Raw genomic sequence first — 18,484 nt, 5'->3', positions numbered from 1 at the left:
CTGCCTCCAGCCTGGGCCCGGTTTGCTGTGCCGAGCCGGTCGGGTGGTTTCCAGTTTAGTTGTCCAGACGGACTCAAACTGGCGTTTGTTTGTAGGGAAGGGAGCTAAGTGCAGCTCCCCTTCAGATAGGAAGGATGCTTCCCTGGAAGAGGGGCGATGCCTGTCTCCAGTGCGGGTTTTTACTCACTTTTTCTCTGCAGAACAGCCCCTCTGCATGTAGGACCTGGGATTTCGATGAATATTTGAGTGAAAAAACAGCCCGAATGCATTGGCAAGGCTGGCAGCGATCCCTCGGCCATCAGGAGTGAAAACCCAGCGTGCTGCTGCGCTGCCGCCGCGTCACGCAGAGCTGATACGCAGTGTGCCATGGGCCCAGGGCTTAAAACAAGTGAAAAGGAGAATTGCTTTCAGATGGTGAAGACCAACGCTTGCAAGATCCCTCCTCAGCAGTATTACATAATATTATTATTGCACTAATATACTTTTTCAGTCCTGGAGCAACGCACAACTCTGAGTCAGAAGGCATCCAGAGGTGATAAAGTATTCCCACACACAAATTTAGAACTATACTAATAAACAGAAGTGTTTTCCTTTTATTTAATTAGAACAGTTTTTCCAGCATAAGCATTTTGTAAATGATCTGCAGCTGAATAATTAGTAAAAGGAAATCACCAGAAAATATAAAATTTAGATCTAGCTTAACTGAGTTGAATTAATAAAGCTTTAAACTTCTATAAAACCTTTTAACATGATCCTCCTGTTAATAAAGCAAGTGCATTAGATTAATATAAACCCTTCTGAAACCTGTTGCTATTTGTAAAATGGTCCAGGCTCTGGTGTTTAAGGAATTATTTTAATTAGACTATTCATTCAGTGGAAAGGCAAAAGTCAAACTGGTAGGAGTAGATTGAGTGTCAGAGGAGCAGGGACACTACCATACCTTCCGTGGACAAAGCCTGTCCCAGCAGACAGGGATCAGGGCTGCGTTTGCCTCGGTCAGCTGGAGAGAAGGTCGGCGGGAGCCCTCGGTGGTGGCAGAGGTCGGTTTGCCCACTCTCACCCTTGGGGTTCGCACAAGGGCATCCTCCTCTTTCCTTCAGGTCTCGTACCCTCCAGGTGAGGCAGGAGGATGGTTGAGAGGGCAGTTCAGGGAGCCTGAGGAGCTGGAGCAGTTGGCCAGGGACCATCTGGCTGAAGGAGCTCCCCAGCCTGGAGGGCTCAGAGGGTGGGCGATCCCAGAGGAGATGAGGATGCTCTGGCTTTGCAGCCCTCTGCCTCCCCCCTGGTCAGAGATGTCCCTGGCTACCCAGCATCCCAGCTGGGGCCTCAGCCCGTCCCACGAGCATGGTTCGGCTGTCCCCTGCAAATTCTGCGGATAGAGGGGGCCGGTGCGTGGGATCAGCAGTTCCTGCCCGCTCGGCAACCTCTGTCCCACGGGAAGATGAGCGTTACAGCTGGGAGCACGACGTGCCCGGCCAGCCCTTCCAGGATCCCGCAGGGCACGACTCCCGGGTGCCGAGGGCGCTCCCGGGCCCAGGCCAGCCCTCCAGGTGCGGCTGCTCCCGAGGCAGGATCATCGCCGGGAAGAGGGAGCGTGTGACCGGCCCGGGGGGGGGGGCGGGCCGCGGTTTCCGAACCGCGGGAGGGGGCGGTCCCGGGATCGAGCTGTGTGGTCTGTCCGCGGCCCCGGGGGGGTGCGGGGGTGAAGGCGTGCCCTGCCGTTCAACCGGCGGCCCCTGCCCTCCGCTAAACCCGCGAAGGGACGGGACGTGTGCGGCACGGCTCCTAGGCGAATTCCGGCTCCAGGAAAGCCTCTCCTTGCGGTCTCGCCGTGCAGCCTGCGGTTACGCGAGCGCTGAAAGAAAAGGGGGAAAAGTGCAGGGGAAGGATGCCCTCGCTTCCCGGAGCCCTCCAGCTTTTTCACCTTGGTCAACTCTCCCGTTTTACGCTCCTTCCCAACCAGGGAACAGCAGGAGCACCCGGAGGGAGCGGTGCTGCGGGAATCCTTTGGCAGCAGCGTGGCTGCCGCAGCTCCCGGGCAGCACGGTGCCTCGAGAGCCGACCCGACGGGCACGGCTGTGCCTGGGGGGCACACGGGTCCCACCGGCTCTGCTGGCTGCACAAAGCAGCGAGGGCTACTCGGCAGGCAGCCGGAGTTATGTCCTACAGGGCTCTCCCCACTAGAGTACATTCACTCAGAGAAGGTGATGAATCAAGAGAGAAGTCTTAGAATCCGTTTCCATTTTTAATCCAGGAGAGGGAGGGCAAGAGATTAAGCATAAATCTGTTCCCAGAGGAAGCAAGCGTCTTGTTGCAGAGTCAGTTGTGACCTCTGGTCACTCTTATCCCACCGGGCATCTATTTCCATAAAAGAGAAGTGAGCACTGTCAGCCTCACCCATGAAAGACAATGCCGACTTTGGGACCAGTAACTGATTCTTTTGAAAAGAAATGGTAACATCAAGTAACAGGTAAATGTACTTTAATTCCTTCAAACAGAAGGATATCTTGAAGGTACAGCAGAGAAATTATTTCATTGATTTCAGTCTCTTTAAAAAAAAAAAAAAAAGCATGGCTTCAAAATTCAGGAACAATATCCAATAAACAAAGTACTATCGTTATGCACCTGGTGTAGAGCGTGGTACAAAGAGAAGCTTACAGATTCAAATGAATGGCATAAACGACTGAGAAATCGATTCAGATAATGCTCATTTACAGGGACAAAGACTATGTTGACAGGTATGAATAAGCACACACATAATCTGTTTAAAAAAAACCCAAACCTCTCTAACTGTATTTACACACATGGTTGTATTTGCTTTCCTTTGGCACTAGAAATTACAGACAAAAGATTCCATTTTATAGCAATTAAACTTCAAACTTAAAATAAAAATAACCTTTGAGTCATTTTAAGTCATTCAGCCCCAGCACAGCAGCTTCACCTTTATTAAATTGCCACCAACTCTATATTCTAACCCTGGAAATTCAGCTTCCACCTGTGACAAATTTCACTTAGCAGGATTAACTGGATATGAGGAGCTCAAGCAGCAGTGGGGAATTAATGCGGGATACAGATGTGCTTAATAAGAATGAATCTCTCATCCTTCTCCAAGGTGGACATCTACCTTTAGATGCTCTTTATATGCATATACAAATAAAATAAAGTAAAAATGGACACTCATTACATATTTTGAGCCAAATTAGACATGAAGTGAACAGTCAGAGCACATGATGGCGATCTGTAGTATTTCTTCAGTGTTGCAGGGAGATGTTAATCCCTACTCATTTCCATTGCTAGGGGAAAAAAAAAAGATTGCACTTAAATATGTTTTTTTGGTTTAGCACATTAGTTTACTCTTTAGCCATTGCCAGGAGAAAAACCTTAAGTTTCACCAGAAATTCAGTATTATCAGTACAGTAGCAAGTGTTTTGTCACCCTGTAAAATCCTAAAGAATGTGCAAGAAATATCGCAGCAGTAACATTTCTCTATCCAGACTTCTCGTTTGTTGTTCATGGTAATTGACTTTACAGAACCTGAAGCTTTGATTACTTCTGAAAGAGTTTTTATAGGTTTTCTGCTAGTAACCAACAACGGCAGTGTATTTTACCTAAACCATTAAAGACTAGGAAAAATTCTTTTTCTTGAAAAACTGTCATCAGTTAGGACTACATAAAAACTAAATAATGAGGCATCAGGGCAAGTAATAGCACATCGACCCTCTCCCACAACAGGAAGCAGTTTTCAATCTTACAACAAAAAGGAATCAAATGAAAAGGAATCCCAAATTTATACACTTCACAGGTTTTGTTCCTTCTCCCTCTAGATGGTAAGAAACCATTATGAATCAACATTTTACTTTGCCCTGCAGGCAGTAGCAGGGCAGCAGCTTTTGTTGGGATGGGATAAAGTAAATGATTGCTTTTTCTTTTTTTTTTTTTTGCATTGATCATATGCAGAGTGGACGTCATATTGTCTCTGATAACTGGAATGAATCCAAGCTGGACCAGACACTTACAGAATGTTTCCCCCACGCACATTACTTGGGCATGTCTCAAATAGAGATTAATCTTGTTCTGGTAAGTGTATCCTTAAGCATCAAAAAAAGCTGAATTTGACTATAGCAAATTCTGCGAGGAAAAGGAATCAGAGAAAATAACAGCAAGTCTTCCCAGAAGACAGTCTTTTCTACACATCCAAAGAGCACGAGCTGTTTGAATTTTAGATTAGCTGATACAACATTTTTTAAAGTATTTCAAAAGCACAGCATGTTAAAATTACTTTTGTTACACTTTGTGGAATACCAGTACCAACAACTTCCATGTGAAATTGTTACAAGCTACGCAAACGCAGTCTCTGAAAATGGGAGTACAGAATATCTAAAGCATATATACATGCTGCTACCCAGGAAAGAAAGCAGTGCAGTAGCAACTTTTTATACACGAGTTTTGCCAAGAATCTTGCTCTTTGAAATAGCCCAACTTGCACTTAACATTTATTTTCAACTGAAGAAACTTGAAAAACACCCAGACATTATTATAAGACGCCTTGGTCTTTTTATTCTGAGCTTGCATATTTTCACGCAAACTGATTTACTGGAGATACAGTACTGCGAGTCACCACTTAAAAAAAAAGTATCTAAGAATCAAGTGATTTTTCTCTTTGCAAAACGTGAATATAAACCTCTGTCTTCACACAAGGCATATGCACCTACAGCCCTGTCTTACAGAGTTAGATAAGTCAAGAAACTGAGTGTGCAAGAGTAACTACCAAATGAGACATTTTACAAGTCCTGAAACAGTGGAAACTAAATTAACTGATTATCAGTCCACACAACCACGAGATTGCATTGCACTACGCATATACTGACCAAATGCCCCAAAAAATGCCAAGAAACTACAAGCAAGTTCAAAACAGGATATTAAAACTATTTCTTTCAGTGAAGACCAACCAGTCCCTTTGTGTACACATTTAGTTTTATTGTAACAAAGCAACTTGTACACTTTAACGTTTAAAACTGAGCATCTTTCTTTCCTTTCCAGTGAAACAAAAAAAAAAAAAGAATTTAAAAATAAACAAGAACAAAATTACAATAGAGAATGTCAATTCCAAATAAGATCCTACAGGTTCTGCTGATTCTCCATCAAGTGGCAGGGCTCAAAGTCATCATTAGGAGAAGATTTTTATTTTAAAAGTGTCATCTTAAACTGCAAGGATGTTTGTTAAACATCACAATTAAACATGCCAAAGGAGAAGAAGCCATGTTGTCAAAATGCCCACTTAACCCACCCAAACATCTGAAACCCACCCCAGCTGACCTTCTATAACCCCATTTTTTATTTTTTTTTTAAAGTTTTTTCTTTTTTTTAAACAAGAGAAAGTAGACAGATACATGTTGGTAAATGCTAACTGTCCATATTCACATAGAGACACAGTGTAATCTCTGAGCCCAATATACAGAGAAAGAAGGAAAAAAGCTAGATTCTATGCACTACTACACAGGGGCCTAGCACTCTTCAGCTTCCAGCAGAGTGAAGGGAGCAGAAGGTTTTTCTTTTTTCCCACAGAACATGGTGTATTGATTCCATAAACAGTTTTTGTTTTGAGACAGAAAGGGATAAAAATGAACTTGAAACAGAAACTGGTAGATTCTTTCCCAGTGTATTCTGCTCAAGGTATTTCCCCCAAAATAAATCGTGAACCGTGGTGTAGAGGAGAGAAAAAGAGACCTCAAGAGAACAAGGCGACTGAGCACAAGAAAAAAAAGACAGCAACTTGCTCCCAGGGACTGGAGAAAAATTAAAAAGGTAAAAAGGGGGTTTGGAATCCATCAGTGTTCAATTAGTCATCTTCTCCTTCATCCTCCTGTTGAAAGATAAGCAACAATTAAAAAAAAAATCTAATCACTGAACCTCAGATAGCGCGACCTTTCAAATGCAATACCAGAATTGTTTCACTCCCCTACAGACTACAGTGTTACTCACAGCATGCTGTGTAACGACCTCTCTCTCCCTCTTCACCACCAAGTAGTAACGCTTCCCCTGAGTACTCATCCACTACAGAAATCAGTTAGTAACTGGGTGTCCCAACAAAAAAACAGCAGGTTTGAAAACATACCGTGACTTAGAATCACCACAGACCTCGGCATGACTTTTGACAGTTAGAAAGTGAAGGGGTCATCTTTTCCCCCCCTCCTGGTTTTAAACTCTGAAGAGCGAAACGCTTCGACTTTCAGATGCTAAATTCTACGTTACATAGTAGAGCCCAGTACTCCAGTGCACACAACAGCTCTCCTACCTCAATACACAGAATGTTTTGCTGCTGAAATTCAAACACATCACTCCCAATCACAAGAAACAAAGACATTCTAAACTTTAAGTTACCAACAGCCTGAATGCTATCCCTGGAATCTCACTTGCTACTAGAGGAAATTTCTAATTCCTGAACCCAACGGAGTCTTAGCTAAGCTGGCCACAAGCAGAAATAAACCAACAGGTGGGAGATGACAGAACTGGATGCATCAACAAAAGCTATTGACAAGTAAAGTGTTGCTAGAATGTTCACTAATTAAATAAGCACTTTGTTATCCTAATATCCCAGTTTTTCTACAGCACTTTCCTTACAAATTCACTAAAACTACTTACTTGCACTGTCTCTCATATACACAAACATACTTAATACTACATTGAAACCACTCCACAAGGTGGTAACAGTTCTGCTTCTCTCCTTCAAATACCTTGTCAGTGATTGTACAGAAAAGAGCTACTCTGCCTTTGCAACAATGGCTCAGCATTCTTGCAAGATCCCTCTTACAAATTCCTTCTGATTCTCATACACCAGAGTTGGAAGGAGTAAGACTACTCACCTCTCCTTCCTCTCCCTCATCATCATCTTCATCTTCCTCTCCCTCATCTTCATCTCCTTCTTCATCAATATCCTCCAACCCTTCTTCCTCTTCGTCATCATCATCATCCTCCTCTCCCTCCCCCTCTTCATCATCCATATCAGGAACCTTAAAGACACGTATGCAACATTAACTACAGCGATCAAATTCACTTTCACCTGCACAGCGCCATTACAGGTGCGGACCAACAACGCGGTGCTACACTTACCAAGTAGTACTGTAATGGATTTGGCCAGATGTCATCCTTGATGACTTCTCCTAGCTCATCAGCCCCTGCATCAGAGTGGTCAGTGAACCAGGTAAAGAAACTTTCTGGCTCTTCATGCTGCCTCTTCCTACTGGCTTTGTTCTGTGTCTGGCTTGAACGTTTTGTCAGGTCCTGAAAAGAAAGTTAAGAAGTTCCCTAAAGACGTGATCTTTACATGGCTTTTTTTTTTTTAATTTAATAAGCACCATTTAGAAATGTACTTGTCTAAACAACCACAAGAAGTCACTTGCTACTGCCTCTTTCAGGGAGAAGTCTAAGAAACATTTGGAACCCAAAAAACTCAGAAAAAGACACTGCATTTCTCATGAATGTGAGAAAACAGTAAAACTGCCTGCTTCTTTTCATGACCTCCGCTGAAATACTGAAAATTCCCAGGATCTCACATTTGATTTATGCTTCCCTATCACAGGGAAGCACAAGTATGCCAAGTGTTTAATGACTTACTCAACTTAAAAGATATCACAATGGCTGAACACTGCTTAGAGCAGCTGTAATTGTAGTTAAATGCTCTGACTACTACATAAATGCAATTTAAGAAACAATCAGACTCCACACCTCTAAGCTCTGTCTTTAACTCAAGATAAAGAACTGCCTAGCCTTCCTATTCAAAGATTTCCCGCTTCGAAGTGTTCAGGCCATTCTTTGTAGAAAGTGAAAAATAACCACACAAACTGCTAAAACATATGGTCACAGGAACATAAACGAGTCCTGTATCTACCACCTTACCCCAGCAGTTGAGTAAGTTTGCAACAATCCGTTAGCTAAGTCTGAAAACAAAGTATCTGTTATTTAAATTCATCTTTCTCTGATCATATGGCAATTCCAAACTTCTTTGGAATTTGCTTTCTTCATAGAATCACAAAATTTATAGATTTAGACTGTTTAATGAAGAACACCACCAGAATTCACATTGGTTTGTGTATGTTGTAAAGATCATTTGGCCAGCTGGCACGAGACTAACTTCTTGTACAAGAGGAAAAGTTCTATTTCTCAATGAAAAAAGATTAAGTTTCCTCCTCGGTCTGAAGGTGATGGAACAAGAAACAAGCCACAATTTAACTGCAACCCTCAGTTCTATTTTTAAATACCGAGTTTCAAAATCTTCAGGATAACACTGAAGTGCTCCAAAGTTTTACAGAAACTAGCTACAGCAAATCAATTATGCTTGAATACTGTCTGGATGAAAGACATGCCCACAGTATTGTGTGGCTGCAACTTCTCCAAAGGGGTAGTGTCTGGAAATGAAGTTGAGAAAATAAAGAGAAAAAAAAAGTTCACACACCCCTATCTGACCCCCCCAAAACCCTGCAGTCCTTGGAATTCTTTATTTATCTTAAGAAAACAACAAAATACAGAGCTTAGATTCACTCCAAAGAGACAAGCTAATGAACTTGTTATCTCCATCTGATCAGACTTGTACTTTTACTACTTTGATGGTGAGAACTGAGCAAGAGAATTCACTACAGATCTCCACATAATGGGGTATTCCAAACCCTGCAAGATAGGCGTGAGCTATGTATGTAGAGAAGTGGCAAGGGGGTTGAGAGGGGAAGAAAAGGACATGGCAGCTTCCACACAAAAGAAAAAAAAAAAGGAATCTAATTGAAGTGATGGTATCACACAGAGCAACCATCTCTCCCAGATACGTACCTTCCCAGATTTCCATTTGATCTCAGTTGATTTTGAAGATGGGTCTCCACTTTCATTGAGGTGAAACTCTTTGGAGAGAACTTTATTTTCAAAGTATGGATTCTCATCAAAATACTGCAGAGTTGAAAGGAAAGAGTTAGAATCCACATAACATACAGACACATGCCAAGTCAAACCTGGTACTGAACAGATAACTACAAGAGATTCTCTTACAAACTACAACCCAATATGTGAGTACATTCAGAAAAACTCAGAAAAATCACACCTGAAGGAAATTTAAAAGTACTTACAAAATCTATTCTGTAACCTGATTTGATGTCTTCAAATTCTGTCACCTCGACTCTGGTCAAATAATGCAGTGCTTCCTCATCTTCTTCTCCCAGCAGTGCAGATACTAAGACAGAATCAGGAATCCCACGTTAAGAGCTATGAAACGCGTATCGCAGATGAAATACAGGAAATTGGCAGCAATTTGAAAAGCAACACATCTGTCCAGGCCAACTTCTTGTGGCCCTTTTTTCTCAAGTTACCAGCCAAGAGACTATTAGCATTCGATCGATTTGCACTTGCTGAAGTGAAAACGTTATGTTTGCTTGTTGTAGTTCAATGTCAAAAAGCAGAAAAAGCTACCTGGGTACATCTACCCTCTCTGAAATATTTTCACACACGTAGTTCGCTCAATCTAAGCAGTTTACAAACTTGTTTTGTCCTCTCAGAGACAGTCTATTGTCAAGAGTCACAAGGAACTCACCTCCAATTAAAACAAACTCATTTTTTTTTTCTTTAAAGGGCCCAATTAACTAAGAAAAGTAGGAAACGTGTTGTTTAAAACACAGAAAGAAAACCAAAATGGGATTTTAGTGAACAAGATGTTCCTTTGGTCAACAAATGCAAGAAATAAAAAGCTTATAAAATGCACTCTAGGACAAAAACGAAATGTTTGCATATGAAGCAGGCTTCTGTTTAAACACACATCCAGCAACAATCCTAGAAAACCGTGAGCGCTGCAAGACACTCACACAACAGGCAAACAAACACTGAATTTACAGAAAGAGAGGGCTCTTAAGAACATACCTTGTGGGTGGTTGACAAATGTTGTTACCCAGAAATTTGGGATTTTGGCGATCAATTCTGACCTCTTCTGGAAGAATGGTTGGCGGAGTTTGTTGTATTTCTGTTCTACTTTCAAAATTTCCTCACTGGCTTGTTCGTTCAGTCTGTAATAGAAAGAGCCATGTCAACCACAGGAGAGAGAACTGAAATTTCAAGACACATCATCAGTAGTTAGCTAAAAACTGAATGAGCCTGATGAGACCAGTCTGCCATATGTAACCAATGAGGTATCTCCAACAAAAAACTCCGGCCCAAACCCGTAATGACTATTAGGAAACACACCACCAGAAGCAATCTCACTGATCTTAATGAAAGTTCTTAACACATCGTATGTTTTGCAGCACTGCATAAGGGACGGACCCTTATTTATGCAAAGCAAAGTAGTATTTTACCTCTTAAACACTTTGTTTTCAAAACACCGGAAGATAGATAGCACGTAACTGTCACCTGCTGTCTGTAACTTTGGGGCAGGCAAGCAAGCAAGCTACAGCCAAGCAAATTTGTACTCCACACAAGCCAAATCTTAAGACGCAACATTTAACTGGTTTTGTAAAAAGGCAGAGCCCTGACACTGCAACAACTCTACATGGCCAGAGCCTCAACAGTCACCTGCAGTCTTTGTATAACAGTGTGCACGGAGATAAGGTCCAGGCAAATATCAACGTAGGGCCCACAGACAGTTCTGGGATATAAAACTAATCTTTCAGTGACACCTTCTACATATTATTCTATAAGCATTTGAATGTATCATAAAAAATTGTAGAAAAGCTAACTTTTCAACCAAGTTTTTGATTCTGCTTACAAACATGAAAATACTTCTGCAAAATTAGCATACACATGAACTTGAAAGAAATATTATCAAAGTGTAACATTTAATTTTAAAATTTTAAATGCAAGTTCTACCTTTTTAATGATACACAATTAAACAAGAAACCAGGATACTTCGTCCATTTTTTAATCACACACTAATACCTCTTACATGTAATCAAGTCACAACACAAATGTATCTTGGTGGAGTTTTAAGAGAGAACTACCTCCGAGCGCTCACTTTACTCAATATTTTCATTTTCTGAAGTTAAAATTTTAATTTCTGCTGAAACAGTTTAAAAATTTGTTAATGGTTACCTGTCTATTTCATTCTGTACTTCATCAATGTGTTCAATTGCTTCCTGTTGCTCTTTTTCTGAAAAACAAAGGAAAACGTATCAGAATCCCTTAGTTCTCAAGGCTTGACAAATCACCTGGGGTTTCCGCTCAAGATCTTTTCGCATCATCTACTTCAGAAGTGCACAGATATTTCCATTAAATGTCACACGTGTTACTGGCCTTAAAGCTTCGGCTAATCCCAGGGTGTGCTATCTCAGAGGAGCAGAAGTTGGACGAAACGGCACTCAAAGCGAGTTTACCCCTAGGAATCACAGCCGACATTCCCCTACGCAGTTTTACAAGTCGATTTAAACGATAAGTCAATCGTGATAGACTAATACCAATTTAATTAAGAAGCTGTAAGCCGCATTTGCTAAGACCAAGCCGTCTGAAGGAACGTTGAGCAATTTAAAGAAGAGAGAAACATCAATAGAAACAGCGTATCTGGGAACGCGCCGCCTTCTAAAAACTGAAAAGAACGTTCCGAAGGGCCGTTACAAGCCAAAAAACCTCCAAGCCGCCGTCTGGCTGATGTTTTGTGACGGGGACTTGCCCTCGACACGGTTACGGGGGACTGTTTACCTGCCGCGCCGGGAGATGAATGACCGGCAGCGGGAAGTCGCTGGAGCGGTGCAGCACGCTCACCGCTCCCCCGGCGAGTTCCCCGCACGGCCCGGCCCGCGGTGGCGGACAGCTCTCCCCGCTCCCCGCGGCGGGCGGATGCGCTGCCCCCCCTCCCCGCGACGGAGCGGCGGCCCGGTGCGGAAAGCACGTGCGTGACCGGAGCTCGCGGCGGGCGCAGCACCGCGGCGGCGGACCCGGTGGAAGGGGAGCGCTGCGCCCTTCCCGCGGCGCGGCCGCCTTTAAAAAACCGCGGAGCTGCCGCGGTCGCACGTGGCTCCGCCGCCGCGCCGCCCGGGCACCGCGTGGCTCCCCGGGCGGACGGGCCCCGGCGGCGGCGGCGCCGCTCCGTACCCGCGCCGCGGGGCAGCACCACGCGGCCGCGGCGGCGCCGAGACCAGGAGGCGGCGAAGCATCATGGCGGCGGCGGCGGAGCACAATGAGGCTCCGCGGATGCTGCTCCGGGAGGGGGGGCGGGGGGGGTCCCGCTGCTCCGCCAAGGCCGCAGCGCCCCCCGCCCGGCCCCGCCTGCGCCCGTGGGGAAGGAGGTCGGGCCGGGGAGCGGAGACAAAAGGGCGCTAACATGGCCTCCTCCTGCTGCTGCTGGGGCCTGCACATCCGCCCGGCCGACCCCGCGCTCTTCCCGCCTCCGGCCCGGCCGCGGCCCGTGTGGCTGGGGAAAATGGCGGTCGGTGCGGCGCGGTGCGAGGCGGAGGCCGCGGCGGCTGCCGCCATTCCCTTCCCGCCCCCGGCGCGGCCTCACCTGAGGTCTCGTCGGCCCCATCGTGATTGGAGTTCAGCTCCTTCTTACTGACTTTAGCCGCCGGCGCCGACATGTTGGTGGCTGCGGAGCGGAGCGCGGAGGGAGGGGGGCTGTAACGGGACTGAGCGGAGGGGGGGGCCGGGCACAGACTCCTCCTGCTGCTGCTGCTGCCACCGCCGCTCTGGCTCCCTCCGCCGCCGGGGCGCTCCCGCCTCCTCCGCCCGGACCTGGGGCTCCCGGATAACAGGGGGCGGCAGCGGCGCTCGCACTGCCTCACGCTCTCCACAGCCAGAATCACCACCGCCGCCGCCTCCTCCTCCTGCTGCTGCTGGCGAGGGGCGGGCAGCGCGGCGCACATGCGCAGCAGCCCCCCCTCCGGGGCACAGGGGGGACGGCGGCCGCAGCGCGCAGGCGCACCGAGCCCCCCTCCGGGGCGCTGGGCAGCGGGCGACAGACTGCGCAGGCGCGCTTCGCTCCCCTCCTCGACCGAGGGCGAGCGCGCGGCTCTGCGCAGGCGCGGACCCCGCCTCCCGGCCGCGGGCGGCTAACGCGCAGCCGCAGTGAGGCCGCTTGCCAGCCCCGCCTCCGCCGGCCGCCCTACGCTGGGCGCCCATTGGCCGCGCCTCGCGCCCTCGGGGGGAGCGGGGGGCGGGGCTGGGCGCGGAGACACAGAGGACGGCGCGAGAGGCGGGAGAAGGGCGGGTGGGCGGGGGGGGGGGGTGAGTAGGGCGGCGGCGCGCGCAGGTGCGCGTGTGGGAGGAGCGCGCATGCGTGCGCGCCGCGGCCCGGCGCACGTGGCCGCGCGCTCTCCGCGGGGGCGGCGCGCTCGAGGCTCGCGCGGCCCCTCCCGGCCCGTGTGGAGGCGCGGCCCGTGAGAGGGTCGGTCGCTCCCCGATCCCCACGCGGTCCCGAAATGGCTGGCGTCCCGAGCCGTGCATGGGGAGGCTGCGGGAGGTGAGGGCGCGTTTCCACCCTGCCGCGCTGAGGGATCATGGCACCGCCGTCTCGGCGCACTGCCTCCCTGATCTGGAGCGTGACCCAGAGCGGTAACGTCAGGCGGTACATTCCGAGGGCGCAGAGGCCCTGTCAGTCACATCCAGCCCACTGGGTTACTGTGGGAGCACAGCTCTAGAAGGTCATGGAGTCCCGCCGTCTGCCAGCACACCTGCCACTGCACCAGGAGCGAGCAGACTTTAAATAACTCTTTTTGTCCCTTTCCTGTCCACCTGTCATGGTAGAGCTCATTGCAGCTTCACAGCTACAGCTAACTCTGTTGTGCTCTTAAAGTAACAGCTGAGCCTCTTTTCTATCCAAATACGCAGCGTATCATTGACAGATGAATGCTACGATACACATCAGGCTAAGGAACAAGTACTGCTTTGATAAAGCAGGAGCTTGCCTTTTGTGTTTGCTTTCCAGTCACACAATATTACCATATTCTCCCTACTTGTTTCCTTTTTTGTCTCCTCTTCAAATTGCCCTTCCAATGGACGTGCTCAACAAGGCCTGGATTAGTTCCCGCCACCTCAGAGGTCTTACTATAGTTTTGTGATTCCTTCTCCCACCTGTTGCTTTCAAATCCCAATTGCTTTTTCTTTTGTATTCCCAGCTGTCACTTCCTGCCAGCTACGTCCTTGCTTCCATTGTCACCCACAACTGCTGCAGCATGTCCACAATTTGTATTTGTCCTTCCTCGTGCAAACAGCAGGAGAGAGGAGCTGTCGCCTGTTCGCCCTGTTTTCACGTACAGCAACGAGCTTTCTGCTGGGCACAAGGTAAGCAAAGCATCGCAACTTTATATACATGCAAGATTATCAAATCCTTCCCAAGAGGGATGTCTCAAGACCTTCCTGAAGCTCGTCACAGTGAGAATAACTTCTCTCATGCTCTGTCTGCATCTCCCAAGATGAATTAATATGAACATCTTCACATTCAGACAAGGTAAGGTCATGTGTGTTGCTTGGTTTTCTTCTTCTGTTTCCCTTGAATCTCTTTACTATGCAGTTGTATCTCTTGATTTGTTTTTCCCTCTTTTATCACCTGTAATTTACTATTATATCATCTTTCTCTAGATTAGCCTTTGAAGGTCTGTAATTTAAAAATAAGGGCCGTATGTTTGAAAGCTGTTTCCAGGCAGGAACATGACAATCCAAGCGGCATCTGCCTGCTCTCTACTAGAATCCCTTGTTTAGTCTATGAATTACTAGGTATACCTGAAGTACATGATTGAGGTGATCCTCTGATGTGTCGAAAGTCAATCATTAATTTTAACTGCTATACCGTTAAAAACATTTCCACAATCTTTTTATCCTGCCCTAAAACTAGCTATTATCAAGAAAACGGTATATATTAATTACATCTATTAATATTAAAAGAAACACTTTTAAAATATATTTAGTTTTGAGACACAAACTACACAGCTATGATTTCACGCCAAAAGAGAAAACAGAGTTTTCAGTTTTTTCGGGGAGGAAGTAGTGTTCTTTCACAGTTACTTTCCTTTTTTTGCTTGCTTTCTTCAGTTTAATGCTGGTGATGTGCTGTCCCCAGCTTTCTAACAAACCTTTTGTCCTAACTCTTCCTCAGTTCTCTTCCTGTTAGAAAAGTTATGTTAACATCAATACTTCTCCAATTATACATCCTTTCACTCCAACTGACCAGGTACTGTTGCTTTAACAGCCTCTATTTTCTGCTTTTCAAAAGAGAGCCTCGCTTACACAGTTCGACTGCGGTCTAACTTCTGGGTACGTGTCCTAAAAGGTCTCAAAACAACAGGTGCTTCCATGCTTCTGGGGCTTGGCTCAAAGAATTTGACAATTCACAGAACGATGCCCTCTCTGCGCTCTCCTCCTTGCTTTATAGGAAAATGAAGAGTAAAACTAAGCCATTGAGTTAGAGAAATTGTTGAGCCCTGCGAAGGATGAGAGCAGAGCACTCAGAGGTTTTTGCAGCTGAAATGATTTACTGTTTGTTCTTGAATCATTGCTAACATGTACACTCAGGAGGAACAAGACTCAAATATTTGCAAAGCAGCAAGAAGCAGCACCACTCTCAACTCAGTCTGAAACTGTTTTTCTGTGTAGGTACCCCAAACCCCACGTAGTTTCATTACAAAGGAAGGAAAATGGCATCAGGTGTTATAAAGCCTTGTTACATGAGTTACCTGCTGTTACAGAAGATTTTCAGCAAAGACATGTGATGCTTAGACCTAATAAGCAACTGTGTTTAATATCCCTGATACTGTAACAAAAAATAATAAATACTTAGAGGTGTAGTTGATAAATATTCAGCTACCTCCTGCCACTTCTTTCTAATGTTTTTTATTTTCTGTAAATAACCTCTAAGGCAGTTTTAGTCCTTGAATAACTGTTGAGGGGTTAAAATGTACAGTTATAACCATACGATATAGGGGAGTGTGAATATATTTAGAGAAGATGATGTACTCCTTCTCTCATCTTCTTTAAGACCTTTCTCAGCTCTGATTACATCAAACACAATAGAACAGGAACATTTTTTCTGACCTACACAGTCACAGTACTCCTGATTTGGTTTGAACTTCAGGTTGCACGGTTCCAGTTGCATAACTCTACTGTATGTGGCGTCTTTCACATTCAGGGCATGAGTACTCTGGTGTTGACAAACAAGGGAGTTGGATCTTTGCAGCCTTCCAGATCACGATTAATTTGTCAGATGAATAAAGAAAATTTGTGCTAGTTTTTCTTTATGTGTGTTTGGATATCTGGGGGGTTTGGCAGCAACTGATAATGATTAATGGCCTTACAGTTTTAGATAGAGTGTAGCAGTAAGTGCACATTTTTCTCAAGAATTGAATAAACAGAGATTCTTTGTAAAGAAAATCTTGTATTTGCTTCTTGAGGTAATACCAAGTTTGCATCTCCCAATATTTCGTTCCTTAGTTAGGTTTGTTACTACAAGACAGAGACATAACTGGCAATCATGCTTAGTTTCTGGAATGTAAAGTCAGCTGTAAATTTTAAACATGAACCCCTGATTTGGCAAGTGAAATCAGAAAATGTGCTAAATCCTCGTGAATACAGTGCAACGGTATGTGAAAGAGTACATTTCCTTCTAGGAATTTCTGCAATGCAAAATGGGCATACATGAAATCATGCAAGTCAATACAATTAACAGCAACTTATGTTTTCATAGCCTTCCATCCCAAAGAATCCCACAGCCTTTCCAGAAGTTAGTGTAGAGCAATATAAAACAAGGATCATTTTACTACTGCTGAAGCGCAACCGACTGCTCAACAACTGTACATCTATGCTGGCAGCCTGGTTGTCCACAAAGAACTTGCAGACTTGGGCTCCGTATTAGGAACAAAGATTCCCCTTTGGAATTTTTTTAGCGTATGTGAAAGCTTTTAAATTACTGAGTACACCAGCGAGTCGAAGGCTGCGCAACACCTCAGCGCACATGAGCTTGTGCTTGTAGTAAAGTCTGACTGGTGTATCAGAGCTTACTCTGAGCAGAGACACACCGGCTGGTGTGCTGCGTGTAATCGGTTTGACAGCCCCCAGGAACCGCCGAGTCTCCGTGACCCTAGAAAGACAGGTTGGCACATAAATTAAACAGTTCAGTACCTCCCCTCCAACTGTTTATCCATCTCCACGAGTCATAGACCTTCCCAGTCGAGCACTCACATCGGAACTGAATGGTTAGATAACAACGGAAGAATCTTCCCCGTGTCCTCGCAGTTGTTGCAGTTTAAACCCTCAGATGAAAATATTTGAGGGCTGATAACTGCCTTTGAAGCAGGACAGTGGTTCAGTAACACAGACAACAGGGAGTGACTATTAGTAGTAGTTGAATAAGTGCAGTGATTCTATTTGGATTTTTTTTTTTTAACTTTTGGTAAAGTTTGCATTAGACATAGTTGCTAAATCTGTTTTTTTATTTTTTCCTATAGCAATATTTTTACCTTACCAGAGCACTTGCTTATAATCTGGGAACAGAAGGAACAATTGTGTTCCTTCCCAGATACTAGAGACAAAGAGACAGTCAAAATATTCTTAAAAATCTTAAATTCAAAGTCAATGAAACCTAAGACACTTCTGAAAATGGGACATAAGCTTTTCAGATGTGTGGGTGCTTAAGAAGGTTTTGGTTATATTTTTCACATAGGGTGTACAGTTGTGAATTTTGTAGGGAACTGATCTGTGCCTTCCAGAATATTAGGGGAAGCTGTTTTTTGGAAAATTCTCTTGAAGTTACTTTCTGCATTGTGAAATTAAGATTCCTTGCCCAAAGACACATTTGACTGGAGGAGTGTCCTGCCCTTCTTGACTTTCATTCAGATTTTGTATCTCAGATGTCGATGTTGTCCTGCTCCTTGGCTTAGATACAGCCCTGTGGCTGAAAACTACTGATCAGCTGTGCCAACAGACATATATATAGATGCTGCTGTAAATCCACAACTACTGAACTGCAGTTTCTAAAAGCAAAAATGTTTTAAGTATCAACTTGTCCAGATATGCTACTACCACTTCTGGATGTGAATATCCATCTCCTCTTGCCTGAGGAGTTCACAGTCCAAGACAGGATCTGAAACGTACAGAAGTTTTGTCCGAAAACATATATTGGCATATGCAAATGTCTCTTCACTATCTGCAACACCTGCAGGGTGTTACAAGGGCAGATATTTAGATTTCATCAGTGCAGTCACACCAGTGGATGTTCAAAAACGATCTGTAGGGTTACAAAATTATTAGTTTCGCAAGACAGTATTAGAGCCAAGCCATCCTGCACTGAGGCAATGGAAGACTTCAGGCTTAACAGTTTCTAGAAGCCTTAACAGGTTCTACAGTTTCATAGAAGATGTCTGAAAAACAAGATGTTTACTTGAAATCATCTGGTGATTAAATGATATATGTTGTGGTTGGCTTTGTGCGTATGTTTGAGGCTTTATTTTACTACATATGCTCCTGCATAATGAAAGCTCTAAACAGAAGCTGTTAGAAAAACTGACCACTTCGAAGAAGTATTCCTAGGTAGAACGAT

The 18,484-nt window shown here is 45.1% G+C and overlaps 1 protein-coding gene across 1 annotated transcript; it reads right to left on the bottom strand.

The window, feature by feature from the left end:
* Positions 1 to 4,963: 4,963 nt before the first annotated feature.
* On the bottom strand, positions 4,964 to 12,635 carry SET (SET nuclear proto-oncogene). Its single transcript, XM_086625078.1, has 8 exons — positions 12,464 to 12,635; positions 11,059 to 11,116; positions 9,895 to 10,037; positions 9,111 to 9,214; positions 8,821 to 8,934; positions 7,111 to 7,281; positions 6,864 to 7,010; positions 4,964 to 5,863 (listed from the first exon to the last, which is right to left on the bottom strand). Exons 1-8 carry the CDS (start codon positions 12,534 to 12,536, stop codon positions 5,840 to 5,842), a joined length of 834 nt encoding a protein of 277 aa, XP_086481204.1. The 5' UTR covers positions 12,537 to 12,635; the 3' UTR covers positions 4,964 to 5,839.
* Positions 12,636 to 18,484: the final 5,849 nt, after the last annotated feature.

Source organism: Tauraco erythrolophus, chromosome 22 (assembly GCF_009769465.1).
Source record: "Tauraco erythrolophus isolate bTauEry1 chromosome 22, bTauEry1.pri, whole genome shotgun sequence".
Taxonomy (NCBI): Eukaryota; Metazoa; Chordata; class Aves; order Musophagiformes; family Musophagidae; genus Tauraco; species Tauraco erythrolophus.
The sequence above is the reverse complement of the archived record's forward strand: the minus strand, read 5'-3'. Positions and strand labels throughout refer to the sequence as shown.